Below are 24,524 nucleotides of genomic sequence, written 5' to 3'. Positions count from 1 at the left end.
TTGAAAATGTAGAAAACATCAATATTTAAATGGTATTCTACTATTGTTTAATAGAGCAATTAATCACATGATTAATTTTTAATTGCTTGATAGTCCTAGTCCCTGCCCTGTCATTCTCCCACATCCCCAAATGCCCTGAACACCAAGATATATTGGCCATTCGGAGGAGGGTCTCTCTCTGGTTTTCATGAAAAAACTGCAACAGTCTCCGTTTCATCCCACTGTGGAACAGGAAAAATTTCAAGAATCTGAAAAAGTTTTGTGGGATGGGAAACCTGTTTCTGTTCCAGCTCCAATTAAGATGCCCATCTACCCAAACTATGAGATATGGATATTTATTATATGTACCTCCAGAAACTCCATGCAACTCTTATTGGAAATGTCATCACATTTAGCTACAATTTATCTAAGGTGGTAATGGAACTGGATATATTTTTCATAAAAACAAATTTTATTCTTCATTGTAAATGGGTACCAAAATTTGATTTAGAAAATAAAAAGTAAGTTAATCTTTCTCATAAAAAAAAAAAACACAACCCCTAAAATCATGGCAGCATGATCAATTGGGCATCTGTGGGGACATCACCTTCTGCCAGGATAAACCAAAAATTGACTGGAACAGCGGTTATTTATATTCTAACATACCTGAGATAGCCACAGAGGGTGCTAAGACAACTACTAAGACAATAGTCTAGTTTAAAAATGAGTTTATTAGGAGGGTTTACTACACAGGATTACAACAACTGACAGTGGTTTCAAGTTTCCTGTGAATTCTATGAAGTAGCAGGGAATGACAGACGGATGTCACTGACGATCTAAACGCCTTGTTCAAAGGGTCAGTCAGTCCATGAAATTCAACCTCTAGGCTTACTTCTATGTATGCAAGGTGTTTTGTGTGGCCCTGCAGCCTCTAATGCATCATCACCAAACAACCCCCCCAAAAGAACTTGTGAGATCGTGAGGAACTTGGTATAGCCTTAGGACAAGTTCCAAACATCTGGATACTAGGCAAAGGACATCAGGCTATTGGAGTAAGAGGCTCAGTATCAGAAAGAAAAGGAGTACTTGTGGCACCTTAGAGACTAACCAGTTTATTTGAGCATGAGCTTTCGTGAGCTACAGCTCACTTCATCGGATGCATAGCATATCGTGGAAACTGCAGAAGACCAGGCTTCCCAGAAAGGCCTCAGGTCAGTGGGCATGAGTCTAGGGACCAGATTTGTTTTCCTGAGCACACACAACACCATTCACAGCATGTTCCAGTAACCTATAACCTAGCAGATGGTACAAAGTATCATGTCACCAATCTGGGCCCAGTTAAGGTCCTTACTGCAGGAATTCAACCCACCACAGTGCTTGAGACATGGCCCATTGTGCTTGAGTATGGCTCAAGGAAATGAATTAGTAGCACATCCAAATTGGGTTGCATTCCCTGCTGTTGCTGGATATCTTGAGAATGCACACTATTCTAGGGTAACCATGCCATAGGGAGAAGGTAGGGAAAACATGTTGCTGTAATCACTTTAATCTAAAAAAAATATTTTATCAATGGAAAGTGGAAATTCAGCTGTCTGAAGGTAGTAACTGGAACCAGCCTACGAACCGAGCAATTACGGTTTTCTATGTTTAAACATTTTTGGACAAAAGCAAATACTTTTGCTTAACACAAAGCCAGAGCTTAGTTTCTGTGTGACAGATACAATCACATTTTTATACCTGGAATACTAGTGAAAACTGCTGCTAAGATTGCCTCAGTAATTCTATTTTAAAGTATATTTTCAGTCAGTTTTTGGACCTCCCATGACATCAAAAAACCAACATATATAGAAAAAAAGACAAATAATATATATTTTACAATAAATATTTACATGCAATCATTGTGTATGCTAAAAATAAGCATTATTATAGGGTTAAAATGATTCTGGTATCTGAAGACCAGCAGGAATTCCTGGTTCATAACTAGAAAACAAAAAAGGGCAGATTTTTACTAAACATTTTGGCTTCAAATATTAGTTTTGCACAAAAGATTCCATACATTTCATGAACACTTTCTTACAAAAATTTTCTTAGTATTTTTCAAAAAAGAATTTTACATGGTATTTTATTTGAAACCATGAAAACAGTTAGATGTCAATTAATCATATATCCAATTGTTAGTTTCAATTATTCTTCTCTATTTAAGGAAGAGAGTCTCAATGTTTCAACTAAATTATGAATACACACACTTCCATTACTATGTGTAGACAAATTACCTTTTGATAATCATCCTGCACATTTCCAAACGTCTGCTGTGCTAGCTTTTTGATGAGATCTGAAAATAAGCAAGAACATTCCAGAGTTTTAGATAACGTAAGTTAGAAAACATTAGTAAATTATATTGCTGGTTAGCTGGGATGAAACTGAGAACAGAAATCAAAGATGACAGACAAATATACCCAAGTTTCTATAACTACGGTAGAATACTACATTTTTAAATACACCTGTAAATTTTATGAGAATGTTGAAAGATAACGAGGCTAAGAAGGTCATACTGAGAAGCAGTAAGGTTATTTTTGTTGAGGTGATCTTATGTGCCATAGAGACCAGTGAAATCATAAATCAGATACTAGGTTACCTACTACCTAGGCATATTGATTTGGGCGATTTTAATGCACCTTGTTTGTGCCAGGTCAACCATATCTTCATTGGAAGCCACCTACTAAGCAATTAAGTTTTTTATCATAACAATCTTCTAAATTAAATTATACACACACACACACCCCCACACACACACACACACCCCACCCCCCCTCACGGAACTGTATAACTGGTGCTCAAATATTCCGGTGTGGATATTCAATGCAGCTTTTTTGGAGGGTGGAGGTAAGGGTGTGGCCTGGGCAGGGAATCACTGTACCTGCAAAAAGAAAAAGGAGTACTTGTGGCACCTTAGAGACTAACAAATTTATCTGAGCATAAGCTTTCATGAGCTACAGCTCACTTCATTGGATGCATTCAGTGGAAAATACAGTGGGGAGATTTATATACATAGAAAACATGAAACAATGGGTGTTACCATACACACTGTAACGAGAGGTTTCAGAGTAGCAGCCGTGTTAGTCTGTATTCGCAAAAAGAAAAGGAGTACTTGTGGCACCGTAGAGACTAACAAATTTATAGTCTCAGAAAAGGAGTACAAGTGGCACCTTTGAGACTATAAATTTTTTACTCTAAGGTGCCACTAGTACTCCTTTTCTTTTTACTGTAACAAGAGTGATCACATAAGGTGAGCTATTACCAGCAGGAGAGCGGGGGCGGGGGGGGGGGAAGGGGTCTTTTGTAGTGATAATCAAGGTGGGCCATTTCCAGCAGTTGACAAGAATGTCTGAGGAACAGGTGGGGGTGGGGGTGGGGGTGGCGGGTGGAAATAAACAAGGGGAAATAGTTTTACTTTGTGTAATGACCCATCCACTCCCAGTCTCTATTTAAGCCTAAGTTAATTGTATCCAGTTTTCAAATTAATTCCAATTCAGCAGTCTCTCGTTGAAGTCTGTTTTTGAAGGTTTTTTGTTGAAGAATTGCAACTTTTAGGTCTGTAATCGAGTGACCAAAGAGACTGAAGTGTTCTCCAACTGGTTTTTGAATGTTATAATTCTTGACATCTATTTGTGTCCATTTATTCTTTTACGTAGAGACTGTCCAGTTTGACCAATGTACATGGCAGAGGGGCATTGCTGGCATGATGGCATATATCACATTGGTAGATGTGCAGGTGAACGAGCCTCTGATAGCGTGGCTGATGTGATTAGGCCCTATGATGGTTTCCCCTGAATAGATATGTGGACACAGTTGGCAACAGGCTTTGTTGCAAAGATAGGTTCCTGGGTTAGTGGTTCTGTTGTGTGGTGGGTGGTTGCTGGTGAGTATTTGCTTCAGGTTGGGGGGCTGTCTGTAAGCAAGGACTGGCCTGTCTCCCAAGATCTGTGAAAGTGATGGGTCGTCCTTCAGGATAGGTTGTAGATCCTTGATCATGCGCTGGAGAGGTTTAGTTGGGGGCTGAAGGTGATGGTTAGTGGCGTTCTGTTATTTTCTTTGTTGGGTCTGTCCTGTAGTAGGTGACTGCTGGGTACTCTTCTGGTTGTGTCAATCTGTTTCTTCACTTCAGCAGGTGGGTATTGTAGTTGTAAGAATGCTTGATAGAGATTTTGTAGGTGTTTGTCTCTGTCTGAGGGGTTGGAGCAAATGCGGTTGTATCATAGAGCTTGGCTGTAGACAATGGATCGTGCGGTGTGGTCTGGATGAAAGCTGGAGGCATGTAGGTAGGAATAGCGGTCAGTAGGTTTCCGGTATAGGGTGGTGGTTATGTGACCATTGCTTATTAGCACCATAGTGTCCAGGAAGTGGATCTCTTGTGTGGACTGGTCCAGGCTGAGTTTGATGGTGGGATGGAAATTGTTGAAATCATGGTGGAATTCCTCAAGGGCTTCTTTTCCATGGGTCCAGATGATGAAGATGTCATCAATGTAGCGCAAGTAGAGTAGGGGCATTAGGGGACGAGAGCTGATGGAGCGTTGTTCTAAGTCAGCCATAAAAATGTTGGCATACTGTGGGGCCATGTGGGTACCCATAGCAGTGCCGCTGATTTGAAGGTATACATTGTCCCCAAATGTGAAATGGCCCACCTTGATTATCACTACAAAAGGTTCCCCCCCCGCTCTCCTGCTGGTAATAGCTCACCTTACCTGATCGCTCTCGTTACAGTGTGTATGGTAACACCCATTGTTTCATGTTTTCTATGTATATAAATCTCCCCACTGCATTTTCCACTGAATGCATCCGATGAAGTGAGCTGTAGCTCACGGAAGCTTATGCTCAAATAAATTGGTTAGTTTCTAAGGTGCCACAAGTACTCCTTTTCTTTTTGCAAATACAGACTAACACGGCTGCTACTCTGTACCTGCAAACTTGCTGGAGGGAGATCTGAGGGCCTTCACTGCCTATCACTGGCAGACAGATAAAAGAAAGCTTTCATTTTATTATCTGTGTTGCATCTATTCTGAAGCTCAAGGAGGATTAAGAGTTCTGAGGATTGTTGTTTTCAAAAACAAAAAATAGATGATGATGAAATAGTTTGTACTGCAAAGCATCATCATTTGGGGAAGACTGAAAAATGCTGGAAAAATGGAGCCGAATGCCTCAGGAACAAAGGTACATATAAAAGCTGCCTGGAAGGCAGAGAATCCTATTCAAGGAAAATATTTTGAAACATGGCTAACAAAACACTTTAAATGTTAGCAGACCTCTGATGGAAAGGACACACAGAATTGCAGGAGCGATAAGCAACACACCAAAAGCTACAGTTGTGAGATTACAAACATATTGCGATCAACAAGGAGTCCCTACTGCATCAAAATCAGTAACGGAGGCCAAGGACTCTGGGAAGAGAATTTATATTTCCCACGATTTTTCAGCTGCAAAACAGAAACACAAAAGCAGAATGTAACCAACCCATTGACGCAACAACTCCACACCAGACAAATTCAATGAACTGACTTAGCCAAACACATTGCAGATTTTCTACAAATACACTACACACCTTTCCCACATCAACAGAAACACTGAATTTCATCAAAAAAACTTCCATATCTAAAATAAACTAGGGACCCACCTGGTGCACAGAAGTGTAATGTAAATTCCTTATTTCTCTGACAGACGTATTTTATAACAACCAACAATGGTTTAAAATTTTCCTTTATCCTTTTAATGTAGTAATTGATAACAGATAAATGAGAGCCAGTAACACTTCTGGAATGGAGGAGGTACTTTAAGCCAAAGTTTTATAGGAAAGAGTGGATTTATTTATAATCATAGACTTGCACATGCCCCATTGTTTTATTAAAAACATGGGCCAGATCCTCAGCTGGTGTAAATTGATATAGCTTTACTGAACTAAATGAAGCTGTGCTGATTTACACTGAGTAGCTGGTCCTTTATTTGTCATTTATTTACAGAGCCCAGCCTTGCACCAGCCACTTATACAAGGTACAATCAAGATCTCATGCAAGATTAGAAAAGCTCTCTGAATACAATATAAAAGCTTCTTGAGAATGGCCAGTAATGGGAAATCAGCTTTTCACAAGGACTAACTGCTTTTATATTCTGAACATGGGGAAGTATGGGCCTAGAAAGGATATTGGACTCTGCAAGAATAGTCACAAAACAACAGGTTTCCCATACTTGCAACAAAAAAAGTTTCAAGCAAGCCATGGCTATGCTACCTGCACATAAGAAATTAAAAAAAAAAAAAAAAAAAATGTTGAAATTAGAAGGCTGCTGGTATTGCATCCTACTGAACAGTGAAAAAAACCCTCCCCCCCTTAAGGCTAATGCTGTTACGTCAGCAGCTAATAAAATACTAGTGGACCTAACTTAAGGGAATTTCATAGTAGAGCTGGTCAAAAATGTACTAGTGGAACAGTCTTCCATTGAAAAATGCTGAATCAACTCCAAAAATTTTGATAAAAAAAATAATTGAAGTCCTTTTTTGATATTTATATTACACAACAGTACCTAATATAAAAGTGAAAACAATCAAAAGAGAAGCACTTTAATAAGGTCATTTTGATATTTCTGAAACAAAATGTTTCAGAATTTTAGATCTGTGGGAAATTTTAAATTTTTGTTCCAATTGGGGATGATAGGAGATTTCAAAACACCGGAATTTCCTGTGGAATGGAAATAAAGTTTCACAACCAGTGTAACTTTGTAGGCACCTTTGCCTTTTGGAACAAAGAATTAAACAGAAGTAAGCCAAATGCCATATGTTTAAAGAAACAAATAAGAAAACAGAGAAGAGTCAACTAACTTATTTCTTATTTTAATGAATTTGAAAAGGCTCTGAATTGTGGTTCTGAATCACAGAAGTTTTACTCAGCTAGACACGATTACCTCACTATTAGAGCTGTCATTCAAGACTGATGGAACTAATTAGAAAATACTATGAAAAATTGATGGAGAGAATAGTTTTTCAAACTGTGTGAATTACTGCATACACTCCGAGGCAGGCCCAACAGAAACAAGCTATCTTTAAGTTCATGATCACCAAGATTAATATGTATTGTTTAGCAATTAGTCCCTTCAAGTAATTAGGCAAACTGTGCATTAAATACTGTATGAAGTTCAGATTTCACTCCATGTGTTGAGCTATTCACCAAATAACGTGAACACTACTCTAACAACACTACTTTTCTCTATTTTTAGAAAGCCCATCGCCTCTGCATTCACTCTTGGTAAGGTTTCCAGATATGCCACAGACTACTAATCCCCTCTGACCAGCTGTCAGTCATTTATGCGAACAGCTATCTTCTCTATGATTTAATATTTTAGAAGTTCTTTGCTATCAACTGTAGTAACATCGGTCATAATGAACTCATTTGATATTAAATGTGGAAGTCATTAAACATTATATTAAATGTGCATTCAGGAGCAATAGCATCACTGTTGTAAGTTTTTGACAACACAAGTCTTATTCCTACCAGGTGACAAATCTTTCTACATTTTACACCACTCTGTAGAAGTCTATAAAATGGAAGGATTCCGCAACTTGAACGTATTTATCGAGTCCAATTCTTATTTCCAAAATAAAACTAACAGGAAGGCATTGTGAAAAAGCATGATGACCTCTATTTACAAATTAAATGGATTCATTTTTAAGTCCATGACTGAGCAGATGTATGCATTGTTTCATATGACCAGTAATCCAAGGCTTTAACATAGAACACATTTTATCACTGAGGTTAAAGAGCTTTACTTTATAAGGCTCACTTACAGTACTAATTACGTTAATACTTTACTCAGTCTCTTTCCAGCTTTCCACGCACAAGCAAGATGCCATCTGCCCTAATAGACTGAACTATTGACTTATTACACCACCATCTTACTGATACTAGCACCTTCTTGCAGAGCTTCATATAAAGACTCCTTTCCATGTGGTGTGAGTGTTGTGTAGATGTTTCCAGGTTGTTTCTTGGCACTATTCAACGGACAGGGATGGCAAAAGAGAATAGAGACTTAACAATAAGCCGTCTGGATGTTAACAACCAACACAACAAACTGGAACACAATTCCCACTGCCAGGAAAGTTTTAGAGGACTAGGTGACAGAAAAAACAAGCAAACAAACAAAAGTTGGGACAATACAATTGGTAGGGGGTCTATTTAAATTGCAGAGAAATCACTTTTTTTGCAGCTTGGTCAAGGCAGAAATAATTTCATTGATATGAAATTTGCTATTTAGGCTGTGATCAACCCATGAAAAATGTGTGATTTCTCCACAGTGTTTCTCAAACTTGGGGCACATGGCCCAAAAAGGGGGTCGCAAGCCTCTTAGGGGGTCATGATATTGCCATGCTTATTTCTCTGCTGCTGCTGGTGGCCCTGCCTGACCCTGGGTGGCAGGAGAGCAGCGGCTGCCGCCCAGATCAAAAGGCAGTGCTGCCACCAGCACAGAAGCAAGGGTGTGGCCAGCAGCTGCCACTCTCCACTCTGCCTTCAAGGGCTGGGCGGCCAGAGACCAGATTTCACCGGGGGGGGGGGGGGGGGGAGACCATATTTCACGATCCATGATGCAATTTTCACAGCAGCAAATTTGGTAGATCCCTAACAACTGGGGATATTATTCTTGTTCTGAGCGCCTACAAAAAGAGCATTTAAAAAAAAATTAATTACTTTGGGCCAAATTCAGTCCCAGTGTCACTCCAGTAAAGTCAAAGAAGTTACACCAGAAATACATTTGCCCCATTATGCTTAATACAGAATATTAGTCCCTCATTCTGCAAAGTAATTAAGCATTTGCCTAATTTTAAGTGAGTAGCACCTATTACTTCAATGGGGCTATTTCAATGCGTAAGTACCTTGCTGACTCTGGGACTCTAAGACAATGATGGAAAACTACATCATGATAAAGTTGCTCACCACTTTAATACCGTTAAAATGCTCTCACTCTTAACGCATGGTATTTCATAGCATAACTCAAGTCAACAGGATTACTCATATACTTAAAGTTAAGCATGTGCTTAAGTGCTTTTCTGGATTGGTGTCCATGTGAGTACATCTAGTGTCAAAATAAGCAATTTCACAATGTTTAGAAAATTTACCTATTAGCATGAAATGAATGTATTACTTCTACTTCAAACTCATTGTTTCTTTTAAAACATGACTTGTAAAGGTCTGCCCCAGGTTTTAATGCAAACTTTCAAGATTAATTAATGCACACAAGTTTCATGCTGATCACTGGAGATATCAAAAAAATAGCTAGTGATTTCACAGAAAAGATAAATGGAAGTTCAGTTTGTCATCAATTAAAGTCTTTGTTTTGACTTCATGGGACTGATCCAAAGCCAACTGAAGTCAGTCGGAATCCTTCTGCTGACTTCAATAGGAGTTGGATCTGATCCTGAGTGAAGAGGTCCACTCAGTCTGGAATCTAGGCTACTGCTCCTTGTTGCCACATCACGGCCAGATAGCTTTGCTCCCTAGCCAACTACTTGGCTTTCAGCACCCAGCATAGCTCCTTATTCCAGCAGCCCCCCAGTCAGCTCTAGTTTTCTACTACCTCAATCAGACAAGAATCCCTAGTGGCAGGGGCAATGGCAGAAGGACCCCGCACACAGGCTGTTGCAGAGTGGGACAGGTCCCCCTGTGTAGGTCATTTCTGCCCTGCTTACGCCAAGGAATCTTTACCCTCCTCAAGCAAGGAGAAAGTCCACAAGATTCAGCCCTCTCCCAAGGCAGACACCAGGCAGGCAGTCCACTTGATATGGAAAGCACCTGAGCTAAGGCAGGGATCCAGATGGGGACCAAGTGTTCCCTCTTTCCTCCCTGCTTATGTTCCTTGTAGCCTTCAGGCCTGTGCATGAAGTGTCTACACTGCAGTAGGGAGTGAGTGGCCAAGCCTATTCCTCCCCACACTCCAAGCTCTAGTGGATAGGGACTCCGGAGCAGGTAAGAGAGCTTACTCCTCTTCTCACAGTCTCCTTCAGGCAGTTTACACCCATTTTCCTGAAGGATGACGGAATTAGGGGTCTTTCCTCATAGTAACCCTGTCCCTTTATATTTTGGCACGGTCTCTCTCCATGCAGTTGCTAGCATCATCTTCAAGGTTAACTAGTTTCCTTAGCAATCAGGTCATTCAGCTACCATTTTTTTGCCCCCCCTCTGTCAAAGAAACTCCTTACTTAAGTGTAATCCGCGCATTACATTCTTCCTGCATAAAACCTGGAAGTTTTGCAAATCAGGCTTACTATCGGTACTGTTCAAAGGTACAAAAAAAAAAAAAAAAAAAAAAAAAAAAAAGAGGGAAAGGACTTGCATGAAAGAATTACTTAATAGTAGAGATACATGCCTTGTATTTCAAAGCACACACCCTTTGTGAGCAGGCCACATCTTGGACAGAAAAGGTAGAAATCTGGCAATCATTCCTCACTGTCATAGGACATTACAGAACTGATGTTTGCAGACATAACTTTTGGGTGCATGCTCTGAAGTCCAAGACTACACCTCCTAGTTCTCTCTCAGGAAGAATGTCCAGGGTTATCAGAGGGTCTGCTACAACCTGTGCTGTGTCTAATTTGTTGGGCTTCTTGCAGGAAACAAAGATATTCGTCCTGCCTAGTAAACTGCCATTCTCTGGAGGAGCCCACCAGCATGGAAGTTCCACTTGAGTACTTTGTATACAGTTGGTTTATCTAGTAATGTATTTCAGAGTTCTCCGTTTTGAATTAGAGACTGAGCATAAGGAAGCTTTAAGTGGAGCAAAATGAGTCAGGACTGCTGGAAGGGTGGCTATAATGGGCATTAAAAAAAAATTAGCAGTTAGCCAGTTGATAATAGTCATTAAAATAATTCAGATAATTGTAAATAACTTCCCATATTCACATATTTTAAATGCTGTTAAATAATAAACTCATGCAAGTTGTAGGAAAACATGCTTCTTATGCCACATTAGTATGTTTCATAGAAACCCCACGAAAACAACGTTGTGCTGCCCTAGGGGATCCTGGAAACCCTCACAAACATCACCAAACCGATTCAATGCTCAGTGGACTTAATATTTGTATTAAGGATGGGAACTCACATTGCCAGATTTTAAACCCACTCAAACATCATTAGCTCACCACAGAATGAAGCAGATAAAAGTTCAAGCATTTCTCCCCCTCTACTCACTCAACTGAACAGCTATTTCCGGACTCTCAATCTGCTTCTGCCCCTCCTCACCACATCCAGCGTTCAGTCTCACGCCCTACTCTTGCTACTACTACATCAGAGATCTCCCCAAATCCCAAAATGCTGATCTGTCTTTTACAGTAGATGCAACACGGAAAATGAACCACAGTGTAAGTGTCAGGTAAGTGCTTACAAAAAATAGCAAGCTTTCAGAGTGTATATTGCTATCTTTGTAGCTGAACAGTTAAGGCACTGAATTATCTGTCGAATTTTAAAAGAGTTGTATAAGAATATCAGGAGCACCAGCTGGGATGGTGGGAAAATGGGGTTGAGATGCAGTGTGGAATAGGAGATAGGGAGAACAGCAAGCGTGATTGTGACAGGGAACTGTGTGACTGCTATTAGGAGGGAGAACTTTATCAGAGAGAGGTTTCAGAGTAGCAGCCGTGTTAGTCTGTATTCGTAAAAAGAAAAGGAGTACTTGTGGCACCTTAGAGATAGGCTTCTGGTTACAAAATGCAAAGTATTTCATAGAAATGTTGAGGTGTGATGCAACAAGAGTAGCTGGGTGAATGGGAAGCAGTAATAGGGAGACAGAAATTTAATAAATCCCTCTTCTCACTAGCAAATCCCATTGAACTCCTGAAGAGAGAAAATATAATTTGTTAGCCAACAGACAGACACACTCCTGTTCAAGGAACATTTAACTTGTACATGCACAAGAGCTCCTTATTTTCCAAAAACATAGATGGAAGCATGGTAATTTTATAAACAGAATGGCCTCAAAGTCTTATTATTAACCAGGAAGCGGAACTAAGCAATTTAAACCTCCATTCTCCCACAAAAGTTCCTCAGTCTTTACAGCTGCCAAGCACTGGGCACACTCACATTATCTATCTACACAGTAATCCACACAGACAAAAATTTTTAAAAAGCATAGTCAGAAAGCAAATCATTCAAAAAAACAAAAGCCATTATGTTGATTGTCAAGAAAATGGGACACACAGAATAAAAGTTTTTCCTTTGAAAAGAACCTTTTCAGGGACGTGGTGATTGTTCTTCACTACCCAGAAAATCCTTACGTGTTGCAAATTTGCAACAAAAACCAAAAAAATTGCCGTCAGAAAAATCTTTGCTCAAAAATCTGCATACATAATACAAACAATGTCAAGAGGGATGCACTTGAAAGAGTATTCTATACAGAAATTACATTCAATCATTTTTAGTAAAATATTTTTAAACTTAAACTAAACCATATTGTTTACAGCACTATAATTATCCAATCACCATATATTTTTTGTCTGTAGTGGCTATATATGGCCTCTTCTAGGCCACCATCTGGTAAAGATTTACAACAGATTAGGGGCAAGGGTTCAGCTCAGGGTGCTGTACAGGATTGCCTGTTTTAACCCCCTGCAGACGCTGAACAACTTGCTGGTACTTTGTGGTTCGCATGTCCAAGGTGTACTGGAGTGACACTTTAAAACATTTAAAGAGATTATTTTAACACACATGTATAACAAAGGTGGTTTTACCTTGAGTGTCAGATTTCCAGCTCCCTCCCTCTCCTCTCAAAAAATGTTCCAGTATATTGTAAGTAAACTGAGAATAGGAGAGAATTCTGCTTTCATACTCTAACGTGTGCCTATGGCAACATGAATGCACACAATTGGAAGTGACACAGGAGAGCCCTACTAGTACTGGTTTTTAATTACTTCAACAACTGGCTTTTTGGCAACCACATTATGGTCTCAGAATTCCTCCTCTGTATTTGCCATTTCTCTGCAAGGGACACTATACTCCATATGCACCTGAGCCACTAAATATGTGATGGATGCAGAAGTACCATAGGTGACAGATTAAAAATGATAAACATTTGAGCTCAGTCAAATAAAATCTGAATTATGCTGTGCCTTCTTCCCCCTCACCTCCATCCTGCTCAAAACACAACAATAGGGGCAAAGTTTCCTTGTTTCCTTTTCCTTATGAAAACAGAGTACTGTACATGGTTCAATTGAAAAGTCAGAAGTTGTTTTAGTACAAGTTGTTTAACCAGGTACATAACATACAGTCTGCAGCAGATATCACTGCGGCAAACTCTCAAAATCAGGTGGTTTACAAGAGGCTCAGCAGATACTTTTGACAGAAAAAAAAACCTAACTCCAGTATAAAGAAAGTTTCCAGGATTTCTGTTATGGGATTGGCAAGGAAAGATTAATACATGTAGAATCCAATTAATCAGAGTTCGATTAAGTCTCCTGGAGTTCTATGTTGGAGAATGTTGGCTTTCTTGCTAGCCCACCAGCTTTGATGAGGCCACGTCACACATTGCTCCTTTAAGTCGTTTGTTCTGTAAAGGAAAGCTAATAGTAATTTTTGACCCTCTGGGTTTTACCCCTTTAAAGCCTGCCACCACGCTCATTCTAAAATGGAGAAAGACGCTGTGGAATCCAAAACTCTATTTACCTGAAGAGTTGATTTTTGCCAACCTGTCTTTGTTGTTGAAAAAACATGACTGCCTACTTCTATTCAACAGACTTCTTGAATGGTGAAATCAATGCTAATACATAGTAATCTGACTAGTGTCTATTCCAAACACACAAAAACAACAACAATGTATTTTAGCCAATAAGAACTAGAAGCAATTTACAAAAGGCTACATCTTAAAAATATACTTGAAAATAATTTTTGGCACTTATATTCTTTCAAAATCTGGGACCTTTTAAATATTTGAGTTCTCAAGAGCAGATGAAGTGCAGACTATTTCTGCTATATTTCCTCTATTAAGAATAGTTAACTGTTACTTTCCAAATCTATAGTTTTAGCTAAAAGGCAGAGACGAGCATAGTGATTATTCTTGCCTATCAAAGAGAGAGCACAAATTTTAGAAAGTTATTTCCACACTTATCAAAATCCTTATTTCATTAAATGTGTTATGAATATTGCAACATTTTCTGACTTGGATCTGAATAGCTAAAAGGACTATGACATACATGACAGTCTTTAAAAATTGGAAAGCAAATTCTACTAAGGAAAATAGAAAGGAGCATAAACTGACAAGTCAAGTAAAATTAGGCAGGCCAAAAAAGATTCTGAAGAGCAACTCTAACAAAAGACACAAAAACAAAGAGCAAAATTTTGTTTAAGTACATTAGAAGCAGAAAGCCAGCTAAACAATCAGGAGGTGGGTGTATGAAGGCCCCTTGGATGATCGAGGTGCTAAAAGAGCACTCGAGGAAGAAAAGGTCATTCTGGAGAAGCTAAATTCATAGATTCGTAGATATTAAGGTCAGAAGGGACCATTATGATCATCTAGTCCGACCTCCTGCACAAAGCAGGCCACAGAATCTCACCCACCCATTAATTTCTTGCATTGGTCTTCACTGCAGAGGTTGTGAGGGAGATTCCCACACTGGAGCCATTATTTTTAGCTGACAAAGCTGAGGAACTATCCCAGATTGAGACATCAATAGAGGAAGTTTTGGAACAAACTGATACATTTAACAGTAATAAATCACCAGGACCAGATGGTGCCTAAGAGTTCTGAAGGAACCCAAATATGAAATTGCAGAACTACTCACTGTGGTATGTAACCAGTTGCTTAAAATCAGCTTCTGTCCCAAATGACTGGAGGATAGCTAATACACAAAATTTTATTATTTCTTTGTTTAAGGCTCCAGAGGTGACCCTGGTAAGCCTAACTCCAGTACGAAGCCAACTGGTTGAAACAATAGTAAAGAACAGAATCAGACATATAAACATGATTTGTAGGACTAAAGAGTCAAGGTGGCTTTTGTAAAGGGAAATCATGCCTTACCAATCTACTAGAATTCTTTAAAAGGTCAACAAACATTAACCAGGGTGATTCAGTGGATACAGTGTACTTGGATTTCCAGAAACTCTTTGAATGAGGTCCCACACCAAAGGCTAGTAAGCAAAATAAGCAGTCATGGGAGAAGAGGGAAGGTCCTCTCATGGATCAATAACTTGGGCCTTGGCTACACCTGGGGGGGGTGGGGGGTTTCAAACTAAGATACACAACTTCAGCTACGCTATTCGCGTAGCTGAAGTCAAAGCATCTTAGTTCAACTTACCTAGCCGTCCCCACGGCGGCGAGTCGACCGTGGTGGCTCCCCCATCGACTCCACTTACTCTGCCTGCCGAGGTGGAGTACAGGTGTTGATTCGAGGATCAATTTATTGCATCTAGATGAGACACAATAAATCGATCCCCGATCGATCAATCACTACCTGCCATTATCCTGGCAAGGTTCATCTTATAAAGTTATACCTCATAGATATTTCAGTTACCAACATATATATTTCTTGCTAAAAACCTAAATATCCTCTGAAGAGCTCTATATTTTGGGGAACAAAAATCAGTATTTTAACAAAATAAGTTCACAAAGGGATACAAAAGCTATCACAGATTCAGAACAAACAACATTGTCTGAGACAGAAGCACAAGTCAACTTACATACTGAATGTATACTCCATGCAGATACCAGGCTGTTGGTAGAATGGCACAATATATCACTGCATGCAGGTTAGGGATGCTCAGCTAGCATGGGTATAAATAGCTGTGTAGATGGTGAGGCATCACTTAGGCGATTAGAGGAGAGTGCCCTACATGCTGAACCTGCAGGGTATACACCTTATGCAGCGTTCTACACACTGAAGCCATCCCTGCCACATCTACACTGCTATTTTTACTCCTGCTGCCTCCCCACTACCAGAGCCCTTCCTCGTCACAGAAAAAGGCTCTGTGCATCCCTGCCCACCCCCCAAAAATGATAAAAAAACAAAACAAAGAAACTTCACAATCTACAACCTCCAGCTGTCTTTTGTGCAGGTTAGGTATGTCCTGACGAAACCAATTGGATCAGCTCTTGCAGGCAAGACAAATGGAGGATCACCTAGTTTGAGAATCTCAGAGTTTAGGGGGTGAAGGATGGTGCTCTCAGGATCTAGGGAGTTACCACATCATTGCCAGCCCTTGACATGCAAGTTATTTTTATCTGAGATATCCACTGAATACAAAATTGGTGCACATTACAGTACTTTACCAGATAGATCTGTGTCCTGACCAAGTTACACTACCACAGCCTGTGAGGTGTAACTTGCATCACTACTGAAATTGATCCAGAGACTTACATGCAGGATGCTTACACTTCCAGAGCACATGACTGGGCTAACAGGATAAGAGAATGCCTGCTAGACGCATACTTTAGGATTGTTAGCAGACAGAAAAAGTCCCAGATGCCACTTTGGGAAACATCAAAAATGACTTACTCTTACGTAAAGAAAATGGAATACCTGAACCTATAACCTTTTGGACATTTCATACATCTCTCTCTATTGTTTGTCCTATGCCAACAACATTCAATGTTATTTACAATTAGAACAGGATATGGAGACTTAAATTGGGTATAATTGTATACACACAGTTGTATAAACTGCCCAGCTATACATGTTTTGTAGTGATTAGCTAGTAGCAGGACTTTACTACTCCTTTTTAAAGTTACATCATAATTCCAACCACCGCACTGGAGGAGAGAATGAAGGCACGGGATCATATGGCACACTTACCGGGACTGTGGAGTGTATGCACACTTTTGTGACACTTTGGACTGAGACTATATAAATGGAACAGTCATCTCACCAATTCTATAACAATTGGTTATTCTATAACAATACTCAGGGGAACTAAGTTTTCTGTGCAAAGGATCCAAAGACATTTAAAGTCTAAGAGCAAAACTTAGCTTTCAGATCTATACAGCTGGTTTCAACTTCAATATTATACTGTCCCGACATGCACACATCTCCTTGGATATCACTGGAATGTCTGCACAAATAAGGACAGCTTAAAGTAAAGATCCAAATTTTTGCCTACTCTTTGGCTGAAACTACTTAGAAGAAATATTTATTGGGTATGCACAAACTAATCAATTACTATACATGATAAGGATGCCTACTACTTTCCCACACCTTGTAACCTATCGCTTAGATCAGCCTCTGTGCCAGATGACTGGAGGATAGCTAATGTAACGTCAATTTTTAAAAAGGCTCCAGAGGTGATCCTGGCAATTACAGGCCAGTAAGCCTAACTTCAGTACCAGGCAATTTGGTTTTTCCAATGTGCATTACTTTGCACTTATCAACACTGAATTTCATCTGCCATTTTGTTGCCCCAACAAAGAAAAGAATTAGATAATTTCATGAAGATAGGTCCATCAATGGCTATTAGCCAAGATGGCTAGGGATGCAACCTCATGCTCTGGGTGTTCCTAAGCCTCTGACTGCCAGATGGTAGGACTGGACAACAGGGGATGGATCTCTCAACAATTGTCCTGTTCAATTCCCTCTGAAGCAACTGGCATTGGCCACTATCGAAAGACAGGATACTGGGTTAGATGAACCATTGGGATGACTCAGTAAGTCCATTCTTATGTTATTACACAAAATTACCTTCTGCTACTGATTAGATCTGGTTGTCCATTTCTCGTTAACTTAATTTTGCTCCTTGTTAGCAACTGGTTAAGTTAACAAGGGAAGCAAAGAAATTAACTCTACAAAAGTCACAATTTTAATCTATTATAGAGTTACAATAGTTTTGTGTTAAGACTTGCAAAGAGATTCTGCTTCAATGCCTTACACAACACATCAACTGCAGTTTTCAGAATCAAACGATTCATAACATCTTTCCCTTTTCACTCATCATCTGAGTAGGTTTTACCTGTGCTTTGTTAGTTTACTTACAGTTGACAGTGTAAGTGCTATGCAGTAATAGTAAATTCTACTAATGTAGTTCCTTTCCTGAAAATTTTTTTACAAATATTATCTAATCATTGTAACATTTGTGAGAGATATGGAAGTTTTATAGATCGGGAAAATGAAGCAGAGAGGTTACAATGCTGAGCACTGCCACTTGCAACTCCCAATGACTTGAAAATTGGGGCATAACTGTCTTGCCCAACATCACATGGGGACTGAATGACAGAGCTAGCATTGGCACTCAAGTTCCTAAACCCCAGTCTTGTGCTCAAACTACTAGACAACAGCTCTCAGACCGATTGTACTCTTGAGTTCTGAGATTCAGTCAATACTGTACTTGGGAAACACAACATTTTATCCTCCCTCCCCATTCTTATGTTCTAACTTGTGAAAGATGAAACAATTATTTATTAGTGAAACTAAATTAATCTATGATAGTATCATGGTACTAGTGAAAGCTTGTTTATACCACTTAGTGTGCTATGAGCCTTCAGATGTGAATTTGTTGTATACAGGGCATGGTCACTATCAGGCCTCTCAAACTCCGTTTACCTCAGGATGGTGCAGTCACCCCATAATACACTGCCTGTACCACACTGATTAAATACAGTGGGCCATGCCTATAATTTTGTCTTATTTTACTGGAAAACAAATGGGTGTTTCTCTTTAGCCTGCTTCTCTTAATGACTTCTCACTCTTTAGCTAGAAGAGGAAAACTTCTAAAATGAATATTTGCTGTGCACACCCTGTCGTCAAATGAATCCCAGACTATTTTATTGGAACAACTGGTTTCCATAGGAACAAAGATGGAAGCCACTTTAATATATTCATACCAACCAAAGGATCATATTGACCCGGGGTCTCAAAGTCCCGGCCTGCGGGACATCTGCGGCTCAAGAACATCCTCACTGCGGCCTGCGGAGGACAGACGCAGGCAAACACAATGCCGGCAATCTTAGCTACAGGCGTTGCCCCCCACAGCTCCCATTGGCTGTGGGAGAGGGACAGAGATATCATCACTAGTTGACGGGCAGAGTCAGCCATAGAGGCAGCATCACTTTTTCCCCACAAGTCATAGAATCATAGAATATCAGGGTTGGAAGGGACCTCAGAAGATCATCTAGTCCAAACCCCTGCTCAAAGCAGGACCAATCCCCAACTAAATCATCCCAGCCAGGGCTTTGTCAAGCCTGACCTTAAAAACTTCTTAGGAAGGAGATTCCACCACCTCCCTAGGTAACGCATTCCAATGTTTCACCACCCTCCTAGTGAAAAAGTTTTTCCTAATATCCAACCTAAACTTCCCCGACTGCAACTTGAGACCATTACTCCTTGTTCTGTCATCAGCTACCACTGAGAACAGTCTAGATCCATCCTCTTTGGAACCCCCTTTCAGGTAGTTGAAAGCAGCTATCAAATCCCCCCTCATTCTTCTCTTCCGCAGACTAAACAATCCCAGTTCCCTCAGCCTCTCCTCATAAGTCATGTGTTCCAGTCCCCTAATCATTTTTGTTGCCCTCCGCTGGACGTTTTCCAATTTTTCCACATCCTTCTTGTAGTGTGGGGCCCAAAACTCGACACAGTACTCCAGATGAGGCCTCACCAATGTAGAATAGAGGGGAACGATCACGTCCCTCAATCTGCTGGCAATGCCCCTACATATACATCCCAAAATGCCATTGGTCGTCTTGGCAACAAGGGCACACTGTTGACTCATATCCAGCTTCTCGTCCACTCTAACCCTTAGGTCCTTTTCTGCAGAACTGCTGCCTAGCCATTCGGTCCCTAGTCTGTAGCGGTGCATGGGGTTCTTCCGTCCTAAGTGCAGGACTCTGCACTTGTCCTTGTGGAACCTCATCAGATTTCTTTTGGCCCAATCCTCTAATTTGTCTAGGGCCCTCTGTATCCCTACCCTCCAGCGTATCTACCTCTCCTCCCAGTTTAGTGTCATCTGAAAACTTGCTGAGGGTGCAATCCACACCATCCTCCAGATCATTTATGAAGATATTGAACAAAACCGGCCCCAGGACCGATCCTTGGGGCACTCCACTTGATACTGGCTGCCAACTAGACAGGGAGCCATTGATCACTACCCGTTGAGCCCAACAATCTAGCCAACTTTCTATCCACCTTATAGTCCATTCATCCAGCCCATACTTCTTTAACTTGCTGGCAAGAATACTGTGGGAGACCATGTCAAAAGCTTTGCTAAAGTCAAGGAACAACACGTCCACCGCTTTCCCCTCATCCACAGAGCCAGTTATCTCCTCATAGAAGGCAATTAGATTAGTCAGGCATGACTTGCCCTTGGTGAATCCATGCTGATTGTTCCCGATCACTTTCCTCTCCCCTAAGTGCTTCACAATTGATTCCTTGAGGACCTGCTCCATGATTTTTCCAGGGTCTGAGGTGAGGCTGACTGGCCTGTAGTTCCCTGGATCCTCCTCCTTCCCTTTTTAAAAGATGGGAACTACATTAGCCTTTTTCCAGTCATCCAGGACTTCCCCGGATCACCATGAGTTTTCAAAGATAATGGCCAATGGCTCTGCAATCACATCCGCCAACTCCTTTAGCACTCTCGGATGCAGCGCATCCGGCCCCATGGACTTGTGCTCGTCCAGCTTTTCTAAATAGTCCCAAACCACTTCTCTCTCTCTCTCCACAGAGGGCTGGTCACCTCCTCCCCATGCTGTGCTGCCCAGTGCAGCAGTCTGGGAGCTGATCTTGTTCGTGAAGACAGAGGCAAAAAAAGCATTGAGTACATTAGCTTTTTCCACATCCTCTGTCACTAGGTTGCCTCCCTCATTCAGTAAGGGGCCCACACTTTCCTTGACTTTCTTCTTCTTGCTAACATACCTGAAGAAACCCTTCTTGTTACTCTTAACATCTCTTGCTAGCTGCAACTCCAGGTGTGATTTGGCCTTCCTGATTTCACTCCTGCATCCCCAAGCAATATTTTTATACTCTTCCCTGGTCATTTGTCCATTTTTTTTTGTGTTCAAGATCAGCAAGGATTTCACTGTTAAGCCAAGCTGGTTGCCTGCCATATTTACTATTCTTTCTACACATCGGGATGGTTTGTCCCTGTAACCTCAATAAAGATTCTTTAAAATGCAGCCAGCTCTCCTGGACTCCTTTCCCCCTCATGTTATTCTCCCAGGGGATCATGCCCATCAGCTCCCTGAGGGAGTCAAAGTCTGCTTTTCTGAAGTCCAGGGTCCGTATTCTGCTGCTCTCCTTTCTCCCCTGTGTCAGGATCCTAAACTCAAGCATCTCATGGTCACTGCCTCCCAGGTTCCCATCCACTTTAGCTTCCCCTACTAATTCTTCCTGGTTTGTAAGCAGCAGGTCAAGAAGAGCTCTGCCCCTAGCTGGTTCCTCCAGCACCTGCACCAGGAAATTGTCCCCTACCCTTTCCAAAAACTTCCTGGATTGTCTGTGCACCGCTGTATTGCTGTCTCAGCAGATATCAGGGTGATTGAAGTCTCCCATGAGAACCAGGGCCTGCGATCTAGTAAATTCTGTGAGTTGCCATAAGAAAGCCTCGTCCACTTCATCCCCCTGGTCTGGTGGTCTATAGCAGACTCCCACCACGACATCACCCTTGTTGCTCACACTTCTAAACTTAATCCAGAGACACTCAGGTTTTTCTGCAGTTTCATACTTGAGCTCTGAGCAGTCATGCTGCTCCCTTACATACAGTGCAACTCCCCCATCTTTTCTGCCCTGCCTGTCCTTCCTGAACAGCTTATATCCATCCATGACAGTACTCCAGTCATGTGAGTTATCCCACTAAGTCTCTGTTATTCCAAACACATCATAATTCCTTGACTGTGCCAGGACTTCCAGTTCTCCCTGCTTGTTTCCCAGGCTTCTTGCATTTGTGTATAGGCACTTGAGATAACTCGCTGATCGTCCCGCTTTCTCAGTATGAGGCAGGAGCCCTGCCCTCTCGCGTGCTCCTGCTTCCTCCCGGTATCCCACTTCCCCACTTACCTGAGGGCTTTGGTCTCCTTCCCCCGGTGAACCTAGTTTAAAGCCCTCCTCATTAGGTTAGCCAGCCTGCTTGCGAAGATACTCTTCCCTCTCTTCGTTAGGTGGAGCCCATCTCTGCCTAGCACGCCTCCTTCTTGGAACACCATCCCATGGTCAAAGAAGAAGGCCAAAGCCTTCTCTCCGACACCACCTGCGTAGCCATTCGTTGACTTCCATGATTCAACGGTCTCTACCCAGGCCTTTTCCTTCCACGGGGAGGATGGACGAGAAGACCACTTGTGCCTCAAACTCCTTTATCCTTCTTCCCAGAGCCACCTAGTCTGCAGTGATCCGCTCAAGATCATTCTTGGCAGTATCATTGGTGCCCACGTGGAGAAGCAGGAAGGGGTAGCGATACGAGGGCTTGATGAGTCTCGGCAGTCTCTCCGTCAAAATACCAAATAACTATCTGATGCACACCTTGCTGCAATCCTGAAGGTTTCAACTGGTCAGTCACTGAGGCCAAACATCAACAAACTGACAGAACTGAAGTGTTGCCAGGTGGCTGGCCAACACTAAAAACTCTCTGGGAGGCGAAGAATTGTATAAAGTTGTATGACAGTTTTATTACTTCTAAGAAATTTGAAATAAAAAATATACATGTTTTAATTTCTGAACACCATCTTCAGTGGCATTATTGGCCCGCTGGGAGGATTTGAGGACTGGCACTGGCCCTAAGGTAAACGGAGTTTGAGAGGCCTGATATTGACCATGCCCTGTATACAACAAATTCACACCTGAAGGCTCATAGCACACTAAGTGGTATAAACAAGCTGTTTCACTAGTACCATGCTACCATCATAGATTAATTTAGTTTCACTAATAAACGATTGTTTCACCTTTCACAAGTTAGAACATAAGAATGGCTATATTGGGTCAGACCAAAGGTCCATTTAGCCAGTATTCTGTCTTCCAACAGTGGCCAATGCCAGGTGCTTCAAAAGGAATGAAAAGAACATGTAATCATCAAGTGATCTATCCCCTGTCATCCACTTCCAGTTTCTGGCAAATGGAGGCTAGGGACATCATCCCTGGTCATCCTGGCTAATAGCCATTGATGGACCTATTCTCCATGAACTTTAGTTCTTTTTTGAACCCTGTTATTATCTTGGTCTTCACAACATCCTCTGGTGAGAAGAAAAAACCCAAAGGCTGTTTTCTTATATCTTGTCTTAGTTGAGTGACAACAAATTGTAATTCTCCTGGAACTGCCAACATTTATTATAATGACAAGTTTCAGAGTAGCAGCCGTGTTAGTCTGTATTCGCAAAAAGAAAAGGAGTACTTGTGGCACCTGAGAGACTAACAAATTTATTTGAGCATAAGCTTTCATGAGCTACAGCTACGAAAGCTTATGCTCACATAAATTTGTTAGTCTCTAAGGTGCCACAAGTACTCCTTTTCTATTTATTATAATGTTAGTAATATAACTAAAAAAAGATGAGATAACAACCACCATTTAGATAGAGATTTTCAGCACTTTACAAAGGAGGGTAGCATCATTATCCCAATTTTACATGGGAACTGAGACTCAAGGAGTTGAAGGGACTTGACCAAAGTAACCCAGTAGGCCAGTCAGGAATGGAACCTAGGTCTCCTAAGTCCCAGTCCCGTGCTCTATCCATTAGGCCACAACATCTCCCCACAGAATATGTATGTATCATATGCTTAAGGACAAATTCTGCTCTCATTTAAATTTGTGCAATTTCCAGTGAAGTCAACAGGATTTAGTGAGTGGAACTGAAAACAGACTTTAGCTCTCAATACTTATACTCACTACAGTCCTTCCAATCAAACCCCAAAATGCACAATTTTTAAAAAACTAGAGGACTAATTTCTTTCCTCACAGTGGGAACTTATTGCCCTTTTAACTCAGCAATTTAAACAATTAGTGTACTGAAGAGATGCGGCAATTCCCCGTCCTAATTCTATTAGTGTATATAAGACTTAAGACATGCATTTGATCACATAACTAATTTTCGTATTACATAAACTTACAATTTTTAAAAGTTAGATTTAAGGCCATGAAACTCTCCTAATGACCATTTATTTTCAATTATGCATTAATTTCAAAGAAACCAAGGTAACATTTACATTTTCAATAGAAGCTAAGTAAAACATTTAGAACTAGCAACTGCAACTGAAATATGATTGCATCCACATTTTTAGGCTACCATTTGGACCATTATTTTTATTACTTATACACACAGCATTCTATGTTATCTTTACTCAGACACAAACAACTTTCTCCTGTTTTCTTCACTTACAATGCAGATCATAATTACACAGAACTTCTTAAAAATACCTAAAATTATTGGAGTATTATTATGCACCCACACAAGGCAATCTAGTGCAACAGCACTTTGCCACATAAATATTATCCATGTTTTTACAGTAACCCATTTTGTGATTTCAATTATCTTTCTCAAAATAGCCCAGCTATGAATTATCTATTTCCTATTTTTATTCTGATCCTAATCACCATAACATTCATTAAACATGTCAGGATTTTTAT

General features: G+C 40.7%; 1 protein-coding gene across 14 annotated transcripts in view; it reads right to left on the bottom strand.

Annotated features, from left to right (window-relative positions):
* The window catches only part of PROM1 (prominin 1), a 94,509-nt gene that overhangs the window by 56,902 nt on the left and 13,083 nt on the right, over positions 1-24,524 (bottom strand). For all 14 annotated transcript variants that reach the window (XR_006290184.1, XM_043544616.1, XM_043544628.1 and 11 more), the window contains exon 3: positions 2,253-2,311. Coding sequence is in view for 13 of the 14 variants with exons in the window: in XM_043544616.1 (XP_043400551.1) it covers positions 2,253-2,311 (59 nt within the window). In the remaining variant the exon portion in view is untranslated. The remainder of the gene's footprint in view (positions 1-2,252; positions 2,312-24,524) is intronic.

The sequence above is a fragment of the Chelonia mydas genome, chromosome 4, assembly GCF_015237465.2.
Source record: "Chelonia mydas isolate rCheMyd1 chromosome 4, rCheMyd1.pri.v2, whole genome shotgun sequence".
NCBI lineage: Eukaryota > Metazoa > Chordata > Testudines > Cheloniidae > Chelonia > Chelonia mydas.
The sequence above is the reverse complement of the archived record's forward strand: the minus strand, read 5'-3'. Positions and strand labels throughout refer to the sequence as shown.